Source organism: Mesoplodon mirus (genome assembly GCF_964341445.2).
Source record: "Mesoplodon mirus genome assembly, chromosome: 11".
NCBI lineage: Eukaryota > Metazoa > Chordata > Mammalia > Artiodactyla > Ziphiidae > Mesoplodon > Mesoplodon mirus.
The window spans coordinates 4,176,775-4,200,642 of record NC_138987.1 but is presented as its reverse complement, the minus strand read 5'-3'; the positions used below and the strand labels follow the sequence as shown (position 1 = coordinate 4,200,642).

Here is a 23,868-nt window from a genome sequence, read left to right as displayed (position 1 = left end):
TCAAAAAGAACCCAAGGGTGGGAGAGAAACAGTGTGCTGAAAACCAGTGCGGCATCAAAAATCACCGATAGTTTCATTCAGTAGAAACACGATATAAACCAAGGCAAGAAAAAGTAAGTACTGTAAGCAGCAGAGATAAAGGAAATGTCGAATCAGAGGGACAGAATTTTCATGTTGGCTCTTACATTAGCTGATGTCATGAAAACATGGATTGCCCATATTTAGCAAAGCTCGCAGCAGGCAGGAATACTTCCAGACTCCCGCCACAATATCAGGAGATGTCAATCACCACTATGTGTTTTTGTACAGTACTGGGTAGACAGAGAATAAGGCTGCTCTTATAATGGGTTTATCCTGGATTGGCCTCAGCATATAAGATAAAACAATAATAATATTATAAGCCACTTCTGCACTTTATCATGCAGATATATACCAGGGCAGCGGTTCTCAACCAATGCCTTCTGCCCTTCCCAAGAGGGCATTTGGCTCTGTCTGGAGACTTTTTGACTGTTACAGTGTGGAGGGAGGGGTGCTATTGGCATCTAGTGGCTGTAGGCATCCTACAACACCCAGGACGGCCCCCATAGGCAAGAATTACCCAGCCCCAAATGTCTCCAGTGTGGAGTTTGAGAAGCTCTGCACTAGAGGAGGCTATTGCATTTGTGGCCTGAGGGAAAGCCTTGGTCACTGTCTTTCCTGAGTACTCCACTTTCCCAAACATCAACTCTCAGGGATCCTCACTTCTGGCACAGAGGTCATCAGTCGGCCTAGAATGTGAACAAGATAAAGATGGCATTGTTTGTTCTTCTTTTCATCTAAAACAATAAATCAGCCTGTAGTTCAGGTATTAGGTCCCCTCGGTTGTCACTGCTGTCCCTGGGCTTTTCGGATACCGACAAATGTAATCCCAAGGCCCTTTGGAGCCCGGGTTTCCGGGTGGGTTTCTCCGCACCCCCTGCACCCCTTCGGCAGCGTGTGCAGCCGTGTCCCCCGATGGTGGGAAAGGCAAAACACTTGAGTAATGAGGCTTTTTTGGTAACGTCATTTATTTAATCTAGATGAGAAATTTTGCTCTTTAAGAACAGGAAGGTTGCGGATTCCCAGAAGCTGGAAATCGGGCAAGCGGATACTTGTCCACTGGGGAAGTTAATCACGTTGAATTTACTTATAAGGGTAAGACAAGGGACGGGGTGGTGGAAACGTCCGATCTGGCCGGTTTTCTAACTGCTGGAAACTCCTCGACCTTGGACTGTTCCCTCCTAAAGGAGAATTGGCAACCGCGGTCGGAAGGGGACGTCGCAGGGCGGCGAGGGCTGTTTCCCGACGGGACAGTCCCGCCGTCCGGCCTCTCTGCAGGGTGAGGAAGCCTCCTTTCCCGGCTCCGGTTAACCACTTCTAGACACTGCGGGCTCCCGTTGCGAGCGAGAGGAGTAAAGTCGGTGGAAGCAGTCCCGGTACGTGGGAAGATGCTGGCCGCGCGGGAAGCAGCAGGAAGAGGCGGGATTCTGCCTTTGTCTCTCTGTCTTTACCCCGGAGCCCGGCCGCGAGCAGCTCACCGCTCCCGCCCTCCGCGCCGGTCCGGGAATCGGCCAGGCGCTGCGCGGCGCGGCGCCGCGAGGCGGGGCGGGGCGCGGAGGAGTAGGGGCGGGGCACCCACAGGCCACGCCCACAGGGGGCTTGAAAAGGTACCGGCGGCTCCCTGCGTCCTGGCTCCCGGACTCCCGCCGCGCTCTCTCCGACTGCTTCTCGCTAGTTCCGCCCGCGGTGCGTGATCCTGCTTGCGACTCGAGTGAGTAGGGAGGTGCGGACGTCTCCGCCGACCCCGGTGGGGGGGGGGGTTCTCTCAGCCTCCTGGGATGCGGAGGCCGCCCTGCCGGCGCCCCCTCTCATCTCCTCCGATGTCCCCATCGCGGTCCCCATTTGGTCCCCCTAGCCATCCTCCTCAGCCCTGCGCCCCGATCTCCACACACCTGCCCCGTTCCCCGTGGCCGCCTCAGCCCTGCTCTCGGATCCCGAGTCCGCTGCGCAGAGAAATAATCGTGCGCGACCTCTATACCGGTTTCTCTGGGAGAGAGAGGTGGGATCGAGAGTTTCGCGGGGCTGCTAATCCGCCTTTTAGTAGCCTAGGGCCCCCTCCTCCAGTGGCGCGTTCTCTCTTCGCAAAGGGGAGGGCGGGATCCGAGTCTCGGGGTCTCCTGTGCCCCGAGTGTGCTGCACGCCAAGGGCGACCTTCCCAGAGGTTTGTTCGGAGCCCTGGGGGTGCGGAGGGGGCTCCCCCAGCCTGTCGAGCCCGGAATCCTTCCCCTGCTGCGGTACAGAGCTCCTGGTATCCCCATTGTTTGGTGGTCTCTGCCCACCGAGCGCTGAACCTTAAATGTCGAAGGCACAGCAGTGAAACGTCATATTGATCACTCCCAGCTTTTTCCGGAACTTTCTACCATTCAGGTACAAACCGGGAAAGCAAGAATGCTTGGTTGTAAATTCTGCAACAGGTCCTGTAAATCACGTCCTCGGTTCCAAAGCTCCACGTAGGCAGTCCCCCGGGGGGGGGGGCAGGGTGGGTTTTCTGAGTCGGGAGACACCCACGTCTGCCCTGCCCGCCCCCACCCCCCCAGCCAGGACGTTTGTAGAACGATATTTGTTTAAATGGTTACCCCAAATGTTCAACCTGTTTTATTCGCAGTCTGCAGACCAGACTTTTTCCTTTTCCTGTTCATTTTATAAATACTTTTAATTTTGGGTAGTTTTTTTTAACTCGGCAGTAAAAATGGTCTCTTTCGTTCTTAACTTTTCTAGTTAACCTGTTTTAAAACTCTACTTATAAAAAATGCCAAGAATTCAAATAGGACAGCCACAAAGTTGGCTATAATTTGACTCCAATTTTCAGGAAAGAGATGGGCAATGGATTCCTAAAGGGTGAGTTGCACGTACGTTAACAACTGCATACCAAACGAGAACACATTTTGTGAAGTCCTTTGCGGTCTCCCTCCACACCGTCTCCTTGGTCATTGCCCTCTGAAGTTGACTGCCACTTATACTTTACCAATACTTCTCAAGGTTCTTTTTACCCTGGATTCGTTTCCTTTGCTCTTTCAGAGTGAAGTTAGGGAGACACGGGGGTCTGTATCCCATGAGTCTTTGAAATTCACAGTGCCTGGCTTGGGTGTCTTAAACACACCGTTGGACCAGAGCCAATGCTGGTTAATTGAATGAATGAATGAGTAAGATTGCAATTGTAGGGAACAAAGATTTAATTGGACTCAAGCAATAGAAATATTAGCAGATTTGATCTACAGTCTCTATCATGAGTTTTTTAATGGATTCCTCCAAATGTATTCACAAATATTGATTGATACTGGTATACGCCAAATACTGGGCTGAAAGCAGTACTCATTGGAGGTCTGTCCTGATGAAATTGCCAACTCATCTGGATTTTGAGGAAACTGTATTTTATAATAAAATAGCAAGAATTGTTGGCATAGATTAGAGGGGGCAGCAATAAACGAGCTTTAGAAGCCTGGGTCCAGTCTTGACGCCGCCACGAAATGTGGACATCTGGGCCTCTAATTTTTCTTCTCTGTCAAAAATCAGGTAAATCAGATGAGCGGGGGAGAGCAAGCCCGCAGTGGGAGAGGAGGCATAGCATGGTGAGAAGGACAGGACTGACCAGTTGGGCCCAAATTCACATCCCAGCTTCAGCAGCCACTGGTTTGATGACCTTAGGCAAGTTATTTTACTCTCTGGTCTCAGTTACTTCATCTTGTAAAATGGGTGTAATAGCACATACCTTGCAGGGGTTCTCGGAAGGCATGCTGTTCCTTGTATAAAACCCAGCCCAGTTTGGGAGAGGTTCCTTGTAATTAGACTCCGTTCTGCACTTTGTTGAATATAGGGGGAAACGGCTATCAGTGAAAGCCTCTTCTAGAAGATTGCTGACTCTGAACAGTATCGCCTAGGCCTTGCCTGGAGGCCAGCTTTCTTCCCTTTGCAGATATTCACAGGTTTCCTCAACTGCATCATTTCCTGGGCTGGTATTTGCATGGCATCCCTTGTGTTCTATTGGGTGGGGTTCCCTACACTTGGGGTCTTGATTACCTAGGATGGTAATACCTAACTTCTTTGTGTCATGGAGCTTTTTGGCAGTCTGGTGAGGCCTCTGGACCCCTTCTCAAACTGTTTTTAGGTGCATAAAATAAAGTACACAGTACCAAGTTCAGTGATCCCCAGAATTTCAAGGAATCTGTGGACCCCAGGTTATGAACCCTGACTGACTTAGGGGAGTTTTCTCAAACTGGATTGTGGAGGAGCCGGGCACAAATTCTGATGATAAAAATTGTACATTTTAGCGTACGTCTTAGAGGAAGAAGCAAAAGAAGTATGTTGTGAATCATTTGCAAAGGATATCAGGTTCCTTGCTTTTTTGTTTGTACCAGCAGTACTCACTGTCCTTGACTAATAAGAGGACTCATACCATTTAACACATTAGGGCCGCATGGCTTCCCAGTTAGGTTTCGTGGTGGCGTCTCCTCCGGAAGAGGACAGCAAAGACAGAATCAGATCTGCATACCTCCCACAGCAGGACAGAAAATACCCCATTTCAAAGGACTTGTGCTGGAGCCATAGCAGTCACTACCATATTTGTGTTGCTGGCAGTGGTTTAGTTTTAGTGACACATCAGTCAGATAAACCCAGTATAGTCTATTTGAATTTCACTGGTATTTTGAAGTTGAATTGGTAATTGTGTTTTGGTTTTACAGTTATGAGTCACTTAATAATCTATACCTCAGCTTTCCCACCCATGCAGTGAGGATAATGATAATGCCTACCTCGGTTGTTATGAGGATTAAGTTAATATTTAAGTAGACCACTTAACCTAGGTGTAGTAAGCTTTACGTATTTCTAATTACTGTTATTTATCATGTGGCAGGCATTATTCACAGTGCTTTACATGTATTGTTCAATCTCAAAACTGCCTTATGATATAAATAAGCAGTATCTCCGTTTTTAAAATGAGAAAACGAGCCGATCAGATAACCAGCCTAAGATCTTTTGGCAAATAAACAGTAGTCTTGGCATATAAATCTCAGTCTGACTCCATGTAAAAATCACACAAACATTAAATTGTTTGAATAATTGAATAGCTCATAGTTTGCACAGATTGTGGCTATCTGGGGCTGGCAGGTGGAGGTCAGAGTGCCCGAGCTGAGAGCGCAGTTGTGTTCTAATGTGTGATTTGACAGCTGGTCTCCAAATCTGTGTCAGGCTCTCCTCCGAGTTGAAGACATGAGTGGCAACAGGATATAGAATTAGTAATGAATGGTGAGGGTGAGGTACACAAAGCACAGCTTATTAGACAGAAGGGAGGCTTCCCTCAGTAGGAGGATGGACTTTGGTTGGCGGAGAGGAGTGGTAGAGAGTGCTTTTTGGTGGAAAGTAGCAGTTTGGGTATGAGATTAGCACATAGAGGACACTTGCTAACTGCTAGGTGGATGGATGAAGACTGGCCAGAGAGGAAGGTGTTCTTGCGTGTCAGTTGATAGCTCAAGGATTGATCACGCTCAGGTGGTTTGAATGTTCTCGACCCTTAAACCAGATATGGGAGTTTGGGGGACAGCTTGTGGTTCTGGAGTCAGACATGAGTGGTTGAGCCTAGATTTGCATCTTTGGAGGTCAGTGACCTGAGCAAGTCACTTAACCGCTGAACGTTTGGTAACCATAATCAGGCCCGCTAGTGCTCCTGAAGGAAAAGGAAGCCAATATTTGTGGAGCACAGGCTTCTGCCAGGTGCTTTACGAATGTTGTCTCGTTAAACAACCATCCTATGGCAGAGCGCTCATCCATTTCCGAGTTATAGCTGAAGACGTGATGGCTCAGATGTTAAGGAACTTGGCCAAGATCACAGAGCTGGTAACTGACTTTCAAGCTTACATCTGTCGCATTCTGAGTTCCACACTCTTTCTCTTATCCCTGGAATGTCTCAGAGGTGGCCCGTGCACTGCAGTTTCTATGGCTGACATTATTAACCACAGTGACCTTTAATGTGGAACCTTGACTGGTCTCCAGAATCTCTTCCAACATAGTTCCAGGAACCCAGTATCAATCAATCAATAAGATGAAACTGTTTTGGCGTCCCTCCATCAACAGACCATAGAGACTTCCCAAAGCCCCCTTCTACACGCTTCTGGGCTTTGGGTTACTTTGCTGTTATTTGTTTACATACTTCTACCACCAAAGTAGAACTCCCTGAGAAACAGGCACCCTTCCTTTACCCTTTTATCCTCAGCTCCCAACCCAGGATATGGCTTATAAGATGTTGAATTAATAGATTTGTAGGAGAGCTTCATAAACTGTACAGCATTACAGGGTTTATTAGCTGCCCCTGCCCTGGAAGAATTACTTGAGATTCAGAAATGAAGTTGGGGGCTTCCCTGGTGGCGCAGTGGTTGAGAGTCCGCCTGCCAATGCAGGGGACGCGGGTTCATGCCCCGGTCCGCAAAGATCCCACAGCCACGGAGCGGCTGGGCCCGTGAGCCATGGCCGCTGAGCCTGTGCGTCCGGAGCCTGCGCTCCGCAACGGGAGAGGCCACAACAGTGAGAGGCCCTGCGTACCGCAAAAAAAAAAAAAAAAAAAGAACAGAAAAGAAATGAAGTCGGGAGTTAGCTGGATGAGGGTGGGAGGTAAGTCAGTTTTCCTGATGTAGAGGGATTAGGGACACAATGAAGGAATGGATGGACTATGAGATGGGTCGGAGAAGATGAGTGTTGATAACAAAGACTGAACATTGCTAAACACTGATGATAAAGGCCGCCAGTAACTGAATGCCAACTGTAAGCATTTTCTCATCTCATTTTCTTAATAACTCTGAAAGAAAGGCTCTGCTACCCTTATTTTACATATGAGGGAAATGAGACTGTGTGGACTCCAAAATCCATCTTCTTAGTTCATCCTGAGGCCGAGCTCTCTCGAAGACCAGCTTGAGGATTTAGCTTTGGTAGAAGAAGCCAAATGGAACTTGGAGCCCATCACTAAGACACAGAGAGTCCTACCCCTGGCTCAGTGGTGTTCACTCAGATAAGGGAAGTAGACTAAGCAGGTAGTTTGGGTTGCAGAAGAAAACCTTTCTAGAATGGGCATTGAGTGCAGCTTCATTTCCAATTAATTACAGCTCTCAAACTCTGGCCTCTTTAAAGATCATTGTAATTGGGGACAGTTACATATTCTTTAACAAGTGACCCCCTCTAGGGCTCAAGATGAAACTGGTTTATAGTAGATTCTCCTTTTGGGAAGCTATAGCATAATAACACAGATTCTGTATGTAGTCATAAGATGTCAAATCTTCTGGAAGCATTTAGAATCTGGGTTTATAGACGGATTCACTCGGCATCAGACCAGTTAATTTAAATTACAAGTGGCGGCACATAGGCTCGCAATTCAAGAGTTTGACTCATTCAGATTCTAAAATGAGGCAGTCAGTGCAGCACAGGTGGGGAGAAGGGTCCCTGTGGTCATTGGTTATCTAGAGAATGAGCTAACTTTACCGCAAGGTGACTCAGATTTAGACTATAGTAATTTTCTTCTTGGGCTAAGTCTTACTGATTCTGGGTGGTGTCTTAGACTGGGGAGAAGCAGCAAAGAGAAACTGCACATAGGTGTTTGATGTAAACCAAGCTTTTTAATCCAACACAGTGGATAAATCCTAGTGCTGGAGCTCTTTCAAGCAATGAGAACCAAAGAACAAGACAAAAACCTGAATTGGCCCATGTTCGGCCTCATTTGCGAGGTGTGTGTAACGTGGGGTTTTATTTCTCCTCTTACCATTTTGTCAATTAATGCAGAGGATCAGGGAAAGGCATGCAGCCCAGACTGCTCAGTGCAAATCCAGTTTGCTGTGATTAATGTCAGCTGTTGTGGAGTAGTACAGCCAAGGGCTTGTAGGAAAAATGAAGCTCTGGGTTTTTGTGTGTATGTTTTTTTTTTTTTAATATATGCATAGCAATGCCAGGAGTGACAGAAATGGAAGATGGTCCCATTTCCCTCTGCCAAATTCAGCAGACACGCATAGGGGTTCACCCTAAGAGTGTAACTTTGAACTTCATTTCTTGGTCCCCGCAAGTACAACCGTTGTTACACTTGCCGTGCATTGTAATGTTCTGGAGAAAGGTTTATGAGTGACTAATCGGGTAACGTTTTCCTTTACTGTTTGTTGCTCTGAGCTGTGTTCTATAGGTGCTAGTCAGTGGGTTTCCTATAGGAGTACTGATAGGATGGACCGCATGAGATGCCCCTCCCATCCTCGAGCCACCAGTTACTGGATGTCTGCCAAGGCATTTATTTACTGTGTTTTATCTTCACAATATCTCTGTGAGGTAGAGAGAGCTACCTTTCCCCCCGTTTTTGCAGATAAGAAAATTAAGCCCGACATTGCACAACCATTATAATAGTGAAGTTAACCCAGGTCTGTCTAGATCAATGTCTTCCTCCATCACTCCTTTCCTTCCTTCCTTCCCTCCTTCTTTCCTTCCATTACGAAATATTTCAGACATACAAAATAGAGGATAACATAAGGAACACCCAACTATGCACTATCCCGCTTAAAAAATAAAACGTAAATCCATCTGAAGCTTTCTGAGGATGCTCTATTACACCATTAGCCTGGCCCCCAGAGAGGGTTATTCAGAAATCTTTAGGAAAGCCTTTAAACTGAGTGGAACTTTTAAAAAGTTAATGACTTGGAAATCTTACTGAGAATCCAAGAATGTGACACAGCAGTAGGGCAGTGCTACCTTTGTCTTTATAAGCATAAGATCAAATTGGGACGAGTAAAAACAAGTTGAAAACGGAAGGATTCCTTAAAACAACAGAAATGAAATATTTTGACATATGCCAAGCACTCTGGTTGACGGTGTGGGAGAAGATAGAGCAGTGGTCCCCACCCTCAAAGGAAGGCAGTTCTTAAAATGGTAAAGCTGAAAAGGTATTGGATGGGTGTTTCCCGAAAAGATGACGTATTCACACTTGGCTGGCGTGGCAAGTACCGTAGGAATCAGACTTGACTTAAAAGGGGGTGAACTCAAGCCTGAATTACACAAGGAGAGGGAAGATGTTCTTCCTTTTTTAAAAGTCCAAGTTGCTCTGTCGTAGAGAGAGAATAACACAGAGTGATGAGTTCGTTTTTATGTATTTTTAACTGTTACTTAGAGACAACCGAGGATAGTGTTTGTCTTGATACAAAGTCTGGCTCCTTATTGGTGATTGCTGCAAAGTAATTATGATACGGGTTGGTGGTACGATGACCCTTTCTAACATGATGAGAAATGCCTTGATGATAAAAGTATTTTAAAAGCCAGCTGGGCTGTTGATGGTTGGGATCTGATTTTAAGTCACTGGGACGTCATTACCTGCAAGTCTGGGTTTGGTGTTTGGTCTCCTCAGAAATCATGGGATACTTCGGGCAGATGTCTGTTGTATCTGTGAGCATTCCAGAACACGGGTAGCTTTGGAGCCATGGGGCAAAGTCAATATCATTAACTGCCCTCCAAACTCAAGCCAGTGCAGGCGCTGGAGCCAAGTTTTGTGTCAGGTTCTATAGCCGGGCTCAGGTTTCACTGTGGATTTAAACAATGGAGCACCAGTCTCCGGGGACAGGAATAAGAGATTTATGCAACTACCAAAGAAAAGCTTGCAAATATATTCCATTGTTGCTGGATATCGATCCTATATGGATGCCTTCACAGGAGCCTGGTAACATTTGTGGACCCTAGCAATGACTCTGTTCCTGTCTGAACAAGGGAAACAGGCTTTTTGCAAGTTGAGGCCAACAATGCAGGGATAACTAGTCCTGTCAGTCAGGTCTTTTTGTGTGTCTGTGTGTGTTGTTCCTGTTTGTTTCTAGGACCAGGGGCTCTATCTCCCAAAGGCTTAAAAAGGGGAATTTATTGGCTCATAATTGAAGAGCACAGGATACAACAAGGCTCAGCTAAAGACTATCTAAACTAGTCTCTCTGTTTTCCTCTGTGCTGGCTTCCTTCTTAGGTTCTTTTCTTCCAGACAGCTGCTAACAACTCCACTCCTGCACTGGCACAGTTCTAAAGCCAAGGCCGGGTTTAACTTCCATTGAACTGGCTTGGGGTCCTGTGCCCATTCCTAAACCAGTCGCCAGGGCAGGAGGGGGAATGCACTCATCTGACTGCAGTGATGCATCGCATGTCCAGCCCTGGAATTGAGGGTAGAGTCACACCCTCTAAACTAGTGCTTCTCAAACTATCTGTGGTAAAGGACCATTCTTTTTATTTTAATTTTCAAATACACACTGATTATCTGACTGTCCTCTGTCCAACAAGATGAGTCCACTGATCATGCTCTTGATTATTGTGGCATAAAATTGTAGAAAACTTTCTAAACGCTTATCTGAATGTTGTCTCGAATTGGTAGCCAGCACAGTGGACTGTCACCAGGAGACTACATTTTAATAAGTACTTCTCTAAACCACGTGTGCCAAGAAAGAGATGGTTGCCGCCCTCGAGAAAATCTGGGGGAAGTATTCCCAGATGAGGGGCCAGAGAAGGCTGTGCCCCAGAAGGGTGACCAACACAGTGGTTAATTCTGTAAATCTTTCATCTCGGTGTTTAGGGAGTCATTGTGTTCTGGATTGTAGGATGGGCAGTGGGATAGGAATTTTCTCCGCCCTCCTTTTTATCTCAAGGACTGAAGATTCTTCAGCCTTTTGCTTAGCAGCTGTCCTTGTCCCCCCCTTTTTTTTTCTAGCCAGACTTGAGTTAGTAAGGACGTCTCAGCCTTCTTAGCTAGCTGTTTACTAGAGGGCAGCACCTCATCCAAGGAGACGCAGCAGACAAGGGCTGCAAATGGCACTCAGCAAAGGGAAGTCCGGAAATGATGGTGGGGGTGAAAGGAATTCTTCTACTGTGTTTTCAGATACCACTCAGGGCAGGTCTGACATAACACGCTGTCTCTGCAGGACAACTTTCTGTACTGTCAAAGGCACTTGAGCACACTGGCCATTCAGAACTAGGCATTTTAAACTGGGTCCAGGTAGACCAGTACATTGCAAAGGAGATTAGAACACGTTGCCCTACATCACAGCAAGATAGCCAAGGATTTAAACTTCCAGTTCTACCCCCAGGCCACATTGCTCAGAGGTTATTCTGACACAGTCAACAAACAATTCATCTTGCCAGGAAGGCAACTTGGTAGCCTATTCTGTGTGGACGGACAGGCCCACCAGAGAGGGAAAGCCAGCTGTGGGCTGGACTCCAGGACACTGGGATCCGTGAAGCACAAAACCTTAAATGATAGCCATCTGGATGGGTGTTTGTTGTGGTTACCGCCAGGCTCCAGCCATGCAGTTGTGCCAGTCAGAGAAACAAGTGTTTATGCCATAATCTCTCATAACTTGAGCTGAAAACATGCAACTTAATCTCGCCTCCCTGGAGGCGTGTTACAGCTCGTGTATGTTCTATGGTTAAGAACTTGGAGATGTAACAGTGAATGAAACATGTAAACACCTCCACCCAAGTGTAAGTTCTTCAGCTGAGCCTTGAACCAGGTCCTTACGAGTGGAGGTGGGCGTGGGCAGCCTTTGCCTTTCCACCCCCTACACTGCTTGCTCGACCCCCGTGGATGCTGGCGGCAGCTTGTTTTGTGCCTGTCGACCTGCGGTGCCGTACTAAGTGCAGGTCCTTTGTCCTGGAGGAGAAAACAACCTGTGCACGACAAGCCCGTCTCCTAGTGAGGGCTGTGATTTGGGGGGTGAGACGAGGTTACTTTCGAGGCACGCAGGTCTTTTAAAGATGTGGGCAGGGCAGGTTATAAAGAAACCAACGCTGTCTGCTGTCCCCTGGGTGTAGAAAGCCCTCCAGGGAGCGTGTAAGACGTCTCGTACAGTAGGGGCCCGTCCTAACGATTCTGTCTTCCTGCAGGATGCCCGTCTGGGGAGGTGGCAACAAGTGCGGGGCCTGTGGGAGGACTGTGTACCACGCAGAGGAGGTGCAGTGCGATGGCCGGAGCTTCCACCGCTGCTGCTTCCTGTGCAGTGAGTCTCCCCCGCGCTCGCGCGAACAGAACGCGTGTGTCAGAAGCTTCAGTTAACCGATTTCAGGAAGAAACGGTGGTTTTGTTAACAAAGATGATTTTAGCGGCCCCAGTGGTTTCTGCCTGTCTGTCCCCATGGGCAGTGCAAGCGCTCAGCCTCACAGCAAGGACAGCAGGGGCGACCCAGACCCTTGGCCTCCGGGTCCCCGTAGCGCTTCGCCTCCACTTGGCACCCCCGTACTTTATCTGTTGTCACGTCTGTCTCCCCCGCTTCACCGAGACCTCGGGGTTGTTTATAGTCTGGCACCCGGCACAGTTCCTGGCACATCCCAAGGGCTTGGCTCCGATTCCTGAACGAACGGCTCACTCCCCGTCCGCCCCAGCCTTCTCGTTCTGGCGGCGCTCCTTCTCTTGGAAGCCTAACTGGCTGGTTTCTCGCCACACTGTTAGGTGAAATTCACATGTCTAGAAGCTCAAATTCTGTCTTCTCTGGTAGTGAATATTCAGAGTTATTTCTTGTTATTGATGTCCTAAATTTGAGGGAAAGGAACGTAGGATATGAAAACCCCACAGAAGCAGGTGGGGAATTACTGTTGTTTACAGAGAGAGAATTACCGGAGTGGCTGGTACCGACGGGAGGTAGACCACGAACTAGCACGTGGGCGTCTGCTCCAACGATGGTCAGTACCTGATAATGAGAGAGACGGAACAGGAGAGAAGCCCCCTCTCCCCGGCAGGCAGATTCCTTCTCAGGACAACCAAGTCTTCAGTCTTAAAACAGGAGAGTAGCTGCTTCGGGAAGCTCAACATTAATCAGCTTCTGATTCAAATGACAAAATTTTCTTGAACGAAGGATTTGGTGAGGAACCCACCCGTCTGTGCAGCTCTCCGCTACATCTAGAGTACTGTGCAGTGAAAATTACTGTTCGAAACTGCCTATGTGAAAAAGAAATCTGGTTACACTAAGGAATAATCTGCAGAAAGAGTTTCCCTCCCAAATTTTAGTTGTCCTTCTCCTCTAGGCACCAGCATTTAAGGTGTCTGGACCTTTCTATACAGCAACTGCTTTGCAGACGACCAGAAACAGACAACAGAGAGTTGCAGTTACGAAGAATACAAATACAACATATGAATGTTTGCTATGTACGCCTCCATAATAGCTAGCATTTCTCAGATTTGGTTTAACCATTTCTTCTCTTAGAAGTTAATTTTTTTTACAGGAATCCATACTTTTCAGCAGCTTTGTAACCAAGAGAGTATGTGAACAAAGAGGAAATGTAAATACTTGAGAAATTGTTCTTAGTTTCCTCTAGGTTAAGCCAGGATATCTACACCGTAATCAAGTCAGTGTTTATTAAATGTCAAGGTCTTTACTGGTCATCTTTATTACTCCTTCCTAATATGTGCCTCTGCTGACTAAAGCCTTTTAAGGAAATAATTCAGAGTAGTTTGCAGACCTTAGGAGAATTTTACTGCAGAGAATACGGACGAGGCCTAGGGGGAAAGGGGTGGTTCTCTAGTCAAAATTTCATACATTTAAACTTGCTCTGGTTAATAAATATGTGTTTAGAACCAGTTTTCTACTTAATCTGTCTGTTAAGGGTGTTTGTTCTTCAGCAGTGTACGATTTTAGGTTAACTCTGTCTTTAAGCAGATATATTTCAGTACTTGAACCTCAACAGCAAGGTTCAAAGTAGATGACATCATTTCTGTTCTACCAGAGAAGACTTCAGTCTAAGATAACAGAAACGTCATCATTTAACTCTAGTCTGGAGCAGCCAGCCAGTCGCCTTTCCCTGCCCGTCTTTCTGTCCTTCCTCTTTTTGTTTCTCCCTCTTTTAAATAAGGGGTGGGGGGAATCCCCTTTTCTACGGCACTGATCTTGGGTTTCCTGCTGCCCGATTGTGCTTCCAGTGAGCTCTCTCACAAGTCTTTTTTTCCTTAAGCTTAATTGAAGTCTTAGAAAGTGAAATAATGTCTGGATAAAACATGATGACATTTGGCAGTTTTATGAAGTGGGATACGTGGAAATGTGGTAAGAAATCCATCAAGAAAGAATGTGTTCTCCTCTGGGACTGAAGGGAAAACAAATGCAGACTTTAAACCACTTGACGATTTTCAGACATACTTATCACTGCTGGAGAAGCCGGTGGCCTGGCGAGATGAAAGAAGACTGCTTTTTCCCTTCCGGACTAGTGATGAAGACTAGAATGCTGGATTTAAAACCGTTTTTATCCCTGGGGGTGCTTTTGGGGGAGGAGGGGCTGCAGAGGCAGCTTGCCCAAGGCGCTCCTACCCTTTTGTTCTTTAATACTTGGATGAAAGGATTGAGCGTTGAAGGGTGGGAGCAAGGGTCTTGGGCACGAAGCGCTAGTTTTGTTCCTTTTGTTCGTGTAATTATAGACATCTTGGAAACTTCTCTCCCTCTTGTCTGGGGGGAGGATCCTACTAAAAAGTTTGAGGCTTCAGGATGTTAAAATTCTAATGTATTTCTGAAATGACCATCATATCCATGGAGGAACGCAAATCGTCCTCACAGGTAGCAAGCCGTCCAGGTGCTCTCCAGTGGCTTTTGGGAACCAGAGAATAAACTAGGAATGTGAGAGAGCCTGTGCCTTTTTCTAGGCCCTGTGTCAGCGCCACCATTGTTCTAAGGAACAAGGCAATCTTTGGCATATTTTTAAAGTCTAACTTTTCCCCCTCAGTGGTTTGCAGGAAAAATTTAGATAGTACAACAGTGGCAATTCACGATGATGAGATCTACTGCAAATCCTGCTACGGAAAGAAGTATGGGCCGAAAGGCTACGGGTACGGCCAGGGCGCGGGCACGCTCAACATGGACCGGGGCGAGAGGCTGGGCATCAAGCCCGAGAGGTGAGTCAAGACCACATGACCTTCAGGAAGGCATGGTGGCAATTCATGTTGCTTGGTGAACAGGAATCGGGGGGTTTCCACAGTTTTAGCTTGAAAGAATCAAAGACGATGACTCAGATTTTCTAGTATCAACTAATGACTGTTCTTTAAGCTGGAAATAATGGACAGGTTTGGACCTGGCAAAGTTCTTATTGATTATTCCAGTGATTTCCAGTCCCGGTTTATAGCATTATGAGGTGTATCAAGGAGCTGTGACGTTCTCAAAAGCAAGTGGTTTAAATTTACTTCCATTTCACAGCACTTCAAAGACCAGACATCATGAAATCAAATGATGGAGAAATGTAGTATTGGGATCATGAGATGCATTTCTCATGTGGAATTAAGCAGTCAATGAAAATTCCTCCGTCAGCCCTTCCATGTAAGAATGTTTCCTCACCAAGAAATTACTTTTCTCTAGCTTACAATTCTTACTTAAAAATGGAAATTATTTCCTGTATTTGATTCTATGAGAGGTTAGTGTTACTAGATTTTAAAGGTTTCGGTACCAAAGCAAGTAAAGCACTAAATCTGCTAAACTTCACTTAGTAATTCACGTTGAGACATAATTTCTTCATGTGGAATTTAATTCCTGTTCTTGACTAATTCCCTCATTTGAACTTCACATTTTCCACATCCATTTTATATTGAAGAGGCCAAAACTGTGTAATACTCCAATAAGATGGCCTTTCCTTGGACAAGGCCATTAATTGTGCCCTTATTGTAGACTGGACACCATGCAATAATATATGGTAACTCATGTAATCCTCAGAACCCTATAAGGTAGGGTTTCCTATCTTAATCAAGAACAAAGTGAGACAGTGAGAATTAAGTGATTTGCCTGAAGTCACACTGCTAGTTAATTGTAGAGCCTGGAACTTAACCCAGTGTAACTCCAAAGCTTATGATCTTAAGCCCAGTGCATTATGGTATGCCTGAAATAACGTCTGCTGAACATTTATGTTCGTTCTATATAATCTTCACAGGAACTCGGAGTTGAGTTACTTTGTCCCTATCTTACAGATAGGACACTAAGGCTCAGCTCACACAGCTCAGTGGCAGAGCCAGGATTTGAACTTCTGTCCTTTTGGCCCGCATACTCGTGCGCTGTCCTGCATCGAGACCCGCCTCTCTGTTCTCCTGTTTCTTCCACACTCACTTTCTGAACTGTGGTGGCCTGCTGGGCATCAGCTGTATGAGGGCTGACTCATTCATTGCTGCATGCCGTCACTTGCAGGACCCCAGCTTACCTCTCTGACTTTGTTAGAGTTCATTGTTCTTGTTCTGCTCTCCCTTTCCGACGTGTTAAAATCTATTCTTGTTTCCCAAGATTTTATTTCAAACACATAAACCTGTACACATTCCCCCCAAACAGAACTCATCCATGACCCCAAACGTGAGTCAGCACTTGTGGCCATCGTGTTGAAGTCACAGAGACCAGCGGCCCCTCCTCTTTGTCTACGCCTGCTTCTCCGTATTCTCCACTCATTAGCCGACCTTCTGTGCTGGCCTGTGTCGACGGGTGTCCTTGCCTCTTCCCCTTTTTAGCCTGGCCACATGTTACTCATCCTGCAGGACCAGGTGTAGGGATGTCCTTTTCCAGAAGCCCCTCTCAATGACTGTACTCTGGGAGTACCTGCAGTCTGGACTGCCCTTATGGCACATGGCCACTGTGAAAGTTATGGGGACCAAACAGCTTCGGGGGGATCTCTTGAAGAGGCACCACTGAGTGCGCAGAAACATCTTCACTGAGGCAGACCTGCATTTGTTAGCTCAGGCTCACCAGTTTACTAATTCTCTAGCCCTTCAGCAAGTTACTTAAATGTAAGCCCCTATTTCCTCATCTGTCATATGAGGTAGCAATTAACCATGGCTTCTGAGGTTGCTGGAAGGGAGGTGGGAGATAATCCATATAAAGTTCTTCTTAATATGATTGGCAGATTTGGAAATTTTTCTTGGAAAACTCCTAACTGCAAGTGTTGGATATCATTGTGAATAGCTTTTAAAAATCACTTTTAAAAGTAAGTACAGGTGTCCCTTGGTATCCATGGGGGATTGGTTCCAGGACTCCCCACGGATACAAAATCTGAGCATGCAACTGCTATGTAAATAGTTGCTGGCGTGTGGCAAATGCAGGTTTTGCTCTTTGGAACTTTTCAGAATTTTTTTCTCGAATATTTTTGATCCGAGGTCGGGTGAATCTGTGGATGCACAACTTGTGGATAAAGAGGGCTGGCTATATATACAGCGGGTTGTGGAGGTTTTTTAAAAAATATGCCCATATTAGGGACAATGGAAAATTCAGTCCTGGGAATTAGTACTGGGAATTGGTATTTGTTGCTTAGAATAAAATTTCCAGTGGACACATCAAACATGATTCAAGAAATGCTATATATTAAACAACTTAGGTGGAAGTGTAGAAAACCATTAAATGACTAAAAAGTGGATATAGTGGAGATGAAGATATTAAACATACATGTAAAGTTTGGGCTTCCCTGGTGGTGCAGTGGTTGAGAATCTGCCTGCCAAGGCAGGGGACACGGGTTCGAGTCCTGGTCTGGGAAGATCCCACATGCCGCGGAGCAACTAGGCCCGTGAGCCACAACTACTGAGCCTGCACATCTGGAGCCTGTGCTCCGCAACAAGAGAGGCCGCAACGGTGAGAGGCCCGCGCACAGCAATGAAGAGTGGCCCCAGCTCGCCACAACTAGAGAAAGCCCATGCACAGAAACAAAGACCCAACACAGCCAAAAATAAATATAAATAAAGATATATGTAAAGATTGAATAAACTATTTTATGAAAAGGCAGTATTCCTAAATTAACACTTTATTTTAAATATGTATGTAACCTACTTAATAAAATATAACTAGGATGAAATTGTTTTCCTAGTAGGAAAAATTGACACTTAGCTACCCTTTGCTGAGTGCTAACTCTTGTTGTCACATCTTATCTGCTCAACCTACTTGTAAGGCTTTAGGAAAGCCTTTAAATCTTTTCAGAGCCCAGCATGGTAGGTACATCTACCTACTGAATGGAAAAAAATTACAGAAAGTGAGAGGAAAACAAGGTTTACCTAGTGACCTGTAAATACTGACAAAAACAGTACATTATACAGAGAAAAAGTAAAGATAAACAGATCACAGAGTAATAGGTAAACTTTCTAAAATATTTTCCCAGGAAAAATGTAATTTATCCATACTTTCCCCTAATATATTAGGGAATTAAGTAATCTGTGAAACATACTTAATTTTCCTAGTTACTGCCTAAGTCAGCTGACCTATGTGTAGAACTTAACTGCTTAAGTTACTACTGATTTTTTCTATCTTCTGTGAAGTAAAAAGCTAGCTGTGATTCCAGTGGTAATATGAATAATAATAATAATGATATGAATGTGGGGTGAAAATATGTGCTATGGTAGGTTTTCTTAAAACGCAGAATAATTGTTTAGTGGAGAGGTTAGCACTGGGGATTCAATGAATTCTGATGAGTTTAGACTCAGAGGGACAGACATTTAAGTTTGGAGCCTTGTCTGTCTTTTTGTAACAATAATGAGCCCATAATAGGTTAAAATAATAACGGGCCAGCCCCTGAGATTTATTTCTTCCTTCTTCTTTCCCCTGTACTGGCCTGTGGGGCCTCCAGTCAAGGGACAGTATAGCAATTAAGTCCCAGAGTTCCATTGCGTCTGCCTTGTAAGGCTTATAAGGGCCCTTTGGAAAATCTTGCCTAATTCCCTTTCTCCCCTTTCCACAGTGTTCAACCTCACAGGCCTACGACAAATCCAAACACTTCTAAATTTGCTCAGAAATACGGAGGTGCTGAGAAGTGTTCCAGATGTGGGGATTCTGTGTACGCTGCCGAGAAGATCATTGGAGCTGGAAAGGTAAAGTGCCGTCTTGAGTGAATAGCAGCGGATGACTACTCTCCACTCCCTTTCTGCCCCAGGCCCCTCCGCAGCCCACTCAGGCGCTCTGCCTTAGAAATAAATGTCTTGAATTAAACTTTTTCTTAATCGAATTTCCATCCGAATCATTAATTTTTTGAAGTGATGCCATTATTTGGCAAATCACATCTGTGTTTAAAAGAACCTTGTTTTCATAGGGGGTGCTCCTGAAGGTGTTAACTGACAAGCGCAGACTTAACAAACATGGACTCTGCAGGTTCTTCAGTGTAGTGACAGGGAAAAAAACAAAAACAAAAAAGCAGTGACTCAGGGCCCCTGATGCTAATTGGGTTTGGAGGAGTTGCTTAACCACTTCACCTCTTTGAGCTGCAGTGTTCTCAGCTGTAAAGGAGGCGGTCTTCAAAGGAGCACATGGGGCTTGTGGCGAGGTGTCAGACAGCTCTTAGGAAAATGGCCCTCCCGTGGCACAGCTCCCGGTCCATGTCTTCTGTGGATGAAGTCTGAACTCAGCCCTTTTGCAGGCACCCAAGAATGCAGAGGGTCCAGTCTCAGCCTTCTGGTTGGGGCTGACCCACAGAAGTCAGGAGCCTGTTTTGGGTTGATCTTCCTGAGCCACTGTGTGCCACAGCATCTAAACTTAACTCATTCCTCTCTTCCAGCCCTGGCACAAAAACTGCTTCCGATGTGCCAAGTGTGGGAAGAGTCTTGAGTCAACAACTCTGACTGAGAAAGAAGGTGAAATCTATTGTAAAGGTAAAACTAACTTCAGTTACTGGTGTCCATAAGGGTATCTCACACTGGCTGTTAGTGAAGGAAATGTCACTAGCAGGGGGAAAAAAAAAAGGACAAAAAGCACTCTGAAAATGGGGAAAAGCTGGGATAGTGCCACTGGGTATTTGAAAATAAAAGATCTAGAGATGCTTACAGATGATAGAAAAACCACAGAACATTTTTGATGATACAGTAAGTTAAGTTCCTGGTCATTTAAAACTCCCCTACAAATGAAAACAAACAGTAGTCTTCTTTCAGCTTAATGTTTTAAGCAAAGCATATGAATATATGAAGGTAACAGACAAATATATAACTTGTCTGGCCCGATGTGCATACTTGTAACTCAGTTGGGACCATGAGCTGAACACTAGGGAACCAGAAGACTCGGACTTACCTTTGCAGCTTTAACATAGTTACTACATGGCACATTTTACACCTTAATAAGTTGAACTCTTCTTGGTGTAGCCAACAGCTTTTTCAATTTATGGATGTTTGCTGATACAGCAGTCTTAAGCAATGCCAGCAAAGCTTCGTGGACTTGCACTAACTCTTCCCTTTTCTTTTGTAGGATGCTATGCGAAAAACTTTGGGCCCAAGGGATTTGGCTATGGCCAAGGGGCAGGAGCCCTTGTTCATGCTCAGTAGAGGCGCAGACCCAGAACCCAGATCACACACTGAGAAGCTCCACATAATCTAGGCACAGATAGTCTAACACTACACTGCTGTGAAGTTCTCCCAGTACTTAAGTACTGTATGTTGCCCTGTACTTGGATAGGCCAGCTGACTAGTAGGAAGAGGGCACTATATCTTTTCGCTTTACTCATCAGCATTTCAAGAACCATTTCTTTTACGTTTTCAATAAAACTTCAGCTTAATTTAGTGTCCAGTGTCTTTCAATTAACCTTTTGGAGGAGTGTTGTGCTGTCGGCTAGTGGTAAATCATCTGGGTCCCCACCTTCGTTTTGATTGGTTAAAGAGAGTCCACCCCATTATGCGGTTGACTCACCAGGTTAACGTTTGCATTACAGCTGTTGGAAAAGATGGCTCTCTCTAAGCTGGCAAGTGTGCCTCAAGAGTGAGGGTGGCTAGCCAACAGGCCCCGCCATTGTGGCTCTTCAGAGCTGGCAATGAATTCAGCAGCGCAGAACTCCTGCCTGCCTGCCCCACTCTAGCTCAGTGGTTGCTCTTCTCTTGTTGGAAGCAGTTTCCTAAAGCATGGCTCCTGGACAACCTGCACTAGAGTCACCTGGGAGTATTACAAGGTAGGTTCCTAGGCCCCACAGAAGCAGAATCTCTAGGGGTGGAGCCATAGAAGCCCTCCTAACAAGCTTCTCAGAAAGGTACGCTGACCCAGGGTAGGCACACTGTTAAAACACTTAAAAATTCTTTTGATTTATCTCGATCTAAAGATCATTATAAACAGCTACTTACAGACAACTACAGAATCTGAGGCTCAGTGTGACTTTTTAAAGACTCCCCACTCTCATCTGATAGTGAATTACTAATCCTGGAAACTGGGTTGAGGATTTGTGTTTTTCTCACAAATCTCAATTCTGCAAAATTAGCAAAGAATGCTGCATTGTCCTGGCACATTCAGCTGGCTCAGGGAGAAAAGGAATATCAGACTATATAAGGTGTATTTTCATTATTTCTCCAGAAACTTTTAGTTCATTACCAGACTCAATCCAACCCTTTATTTTTCAGCAGCAGGGTGTGATATTAGTCTGTAATGTGTATTTGTAAAGTTGAACCAGCCTAATCTGTGAATACATCTTAATCTTATATGACCTCAAAAGAAAAAAAAAAAAAACAAGCAGAAACGTGGTGGGAAAAGGTCAGTTGAGGGTGTACCAGGTGAAAGAATTCATGATTATTTATATCACAGCCTTGAGTACTTCACATGTTCCATAAGGCAAGTGTCACCGTAGGAGAGGGGAGGGTCTTTTTGGTAAGCAGGCTGGGGAAGTTAACAATAAAGGAATTGGGCTGAACTGAAGAAGATTTATGGAGTAACTTCTGATTCATTCTGTGGCTGTTTTAAACACATGCACAAATTCTCTGACATTCCAACAAAAGATGGAGTCTAATTCCCCTTTCTCTGAATAAGGGTCAACCTTAGTGACTCATTTTTAACTAACAGAGTATAATGGACCAGGCTAGGTTAGAAAAGACAACACAGCTCTTGCCTGCCTCTTTCTCTTGAGATGCTTACTCTTGGAACTCAGCCACCATGTTTTGAGGAAGCCCAGACTACATGGGGAGGCCACATGTAAGTATTAGAGCCATAACCTCAGCTAAGATCTTCCCCATCAGCCAGTATCAACTAACAGACATGTGACTGAGTAAGCTTTCAGGCTCTTCCAGTCCCCAGTTTTTGAACCATCCCAGCTGACACCCAGTGGAGTAAAGTGAGTTATGTTGAGTCCTAAATTACGAATCTGTGAACAAAAATGCCTTTTTAACCACTAAATTTTTCAGTGCTGTAGATAACCAGAATGTTGTAACTGTTCCCACACAAAGCCAACATTTCCCATCCTACTATGTTTCCCAAATTGTACCAGAGATGCTAATAGATATCTGATAGGAAAATACTCTACATGAAGTTGCCAGGTACCCGATAATTTTTGAAATTTCTGCCTGATAAAGTTTAGACCCCCCCTTTCAGAATTAAATTTATTCTTAAATTGGGAGCCATGGCAAAACAGCTACTCCAAAACTATAAAATTAGCTTCCAGGGCCTCCCTGGTGGCGCAGTGGTTGAGAGTCCGCCTGCCGATGCAGGGGATACGGGTTCGTGCCCCGGTCTGGGAGGATCCCATATGCCGCGGAGCGGCTGGGCCCGTGAGCCATGGCCGCTGAGCCTGTGCGTCCGGAGCCTGTGCTCCGCAACGGGAGAGGCCACAACAGTGAGAGGCCCGCGTACAGAAAAAAAAAAAAAAAAAAAAAAAATTAGCTTCCAGTGGTTCTAGGAGTGGAAAAGGGAATTTGGCTTTGGGCAGGCTCTGTTCTCGGGGGAATCACTTTCATCATTTGGAGGTAAGTCAATAGAGTAGCCCCAAAGTAATCCAAATGTGATATTAAAGTCCTGCATGGTAAAGAAGTATTTTTGTTTTAAAAATGACCCACTTGGGATATTTTCGGCCCCTTGTGGTGGTCTGGTATATTTAGGGAGGACTGCTGGCAACTCTAGTTCTAAAAAGCCTTCATGATCAATTAAGTTCAGGGAGCCTTACAGCCATCTATGTATGTTCCTGTAGATTCACACTGCATGCCAGCAGATTGAAGCCCTTGAGATCTTGTAGTTGAGGAGTCTGTTTTAACTTGAAGAAAGACTTGCACTGAATTAGTTGTCCATGGAACCACTAACATCTCAAGGAGCACTGGGAATTGATGGCCTGGACCACTGGTTCTCAAACTTTTTGATCTTGGGAACTCTTCACATTCTGCAAATGACTGAGGACCCCCAAAGAGCTTTTGTTTATGACAGTTACATCTATCATTACTTTCCATATTAGAAATTAAACAAAATTTTTAAAAAATGTATTAACTCAGACTTCCACTTATAGTCAAGTTGAAATAACAGGAACCAGATTTACCCTCTCACTTGAAACAATCAGAAACACAGACGAATTACATGAAAAAAATATGGTTTTGAGAACGACTGACAATAGGCAACAAAGGAGAGTTACGGAGAAAATGAGGTCAGTCTTGGGACTTTGAGAGTTTCCAGGCTATAGTCTAAGGAGGGAGAATACAGAGGGAGCTGGAAGGCACCCCACGTCGCGGAGACAGAGCTGAGGGCCCAGAGGCACCAGGGCTGGCGCTGGAGGGACTGGAGAGGGCTGCACAGAGAAGGAGTCCCAGGAACTCGCAGAGCGCCGTCCAAACCGCACCCCCCCACCTTGCAAGTCTTCAGCTGTGTTCTGATTGCACATGCATGCGGGGTAACTACCCAAGATCCAAGATGACGGAAAAAAACACCTGAAAGATTGACAGAGAAGGGTGGCTGGTGCTCATATGGAGCTGGGGATAGTGCCTATTCTCACCAGTGAGATGGAGAAGTGTGACTCATGGAGCTTTGGATGGAGACCTCAGTACATTACTGAGGTCTTGCCTCAGCAATGGGGAATAATTAACCCTGAACTGAACACTGCTCTGGTCCTGCCTAACAAATCTTGCTTAACAGCAAAACCTGAAAGGATCAAAGTTTCCAAATAATTGCATCCCAGAAC

General features: G+C 45.5%; 2 protein-coding genes across 2 annotated transcripts in view; one reads left to right on the top strand and one right to left on the bottom strand.

Moving 5' to 3' along the window:
* The window catches only part of ZDHHC17 (zDHHC palmitoyltransferase 17), a 125,311-nt gene that overhangs the window by 4,401 nt on the left and 97,042 nt on the right, over nt 1–23,868 (bottom strand). The window lies entirely within an intron of this gene.
* Nucleotides 1,683–20,883, top strand: CSRP2 (cysteine and glycine rich protein 2). The gene is made up of 6 exons (XM_082634805.1): nt 1,683–1,789; nt 11,938–12,050; nt 14,755–14,923; nt 18,715–18,844; nt 19,525–19,618; nt 20,205–20,883. The coding sequence occupies exons 2-6, from the start codon at nt 11,939–11,941 to the stop codon at nt 20,279–20,281; spliced, it is 582 nt and encodes a 193-aa protein (XP_082490931.1). The 5' UTR covers nt 1,683–1,789; nt 11,938; the 3' UTR covers nt 20,282–20,883.

Bases quoted from the DNA above. Each gene is read 5' to 3' on its own strand.
- CSRP2 (XM_082634805.1), top strand. From the start codon at position 11,939: ATGCCCGTCTGGGGAGGTGGCAACAAGTGCGGGGCCTGTGGGAGGACT. The intron at 14,924-18,714 runs GTGAGTCAAGAC...CCCTTTCCACAG, and splicing joins CTGGGCATCAAGCCCGAGAG to TGTTCAACCTCACAGGCCTA. The intron at 19,619-20,204 runs GTAAAACTAACT...TTTCTTTTGTAG, and splicing joins AGGTGAAATCTATTGTAAAG to GATGCTATGCGAAAAACTTT.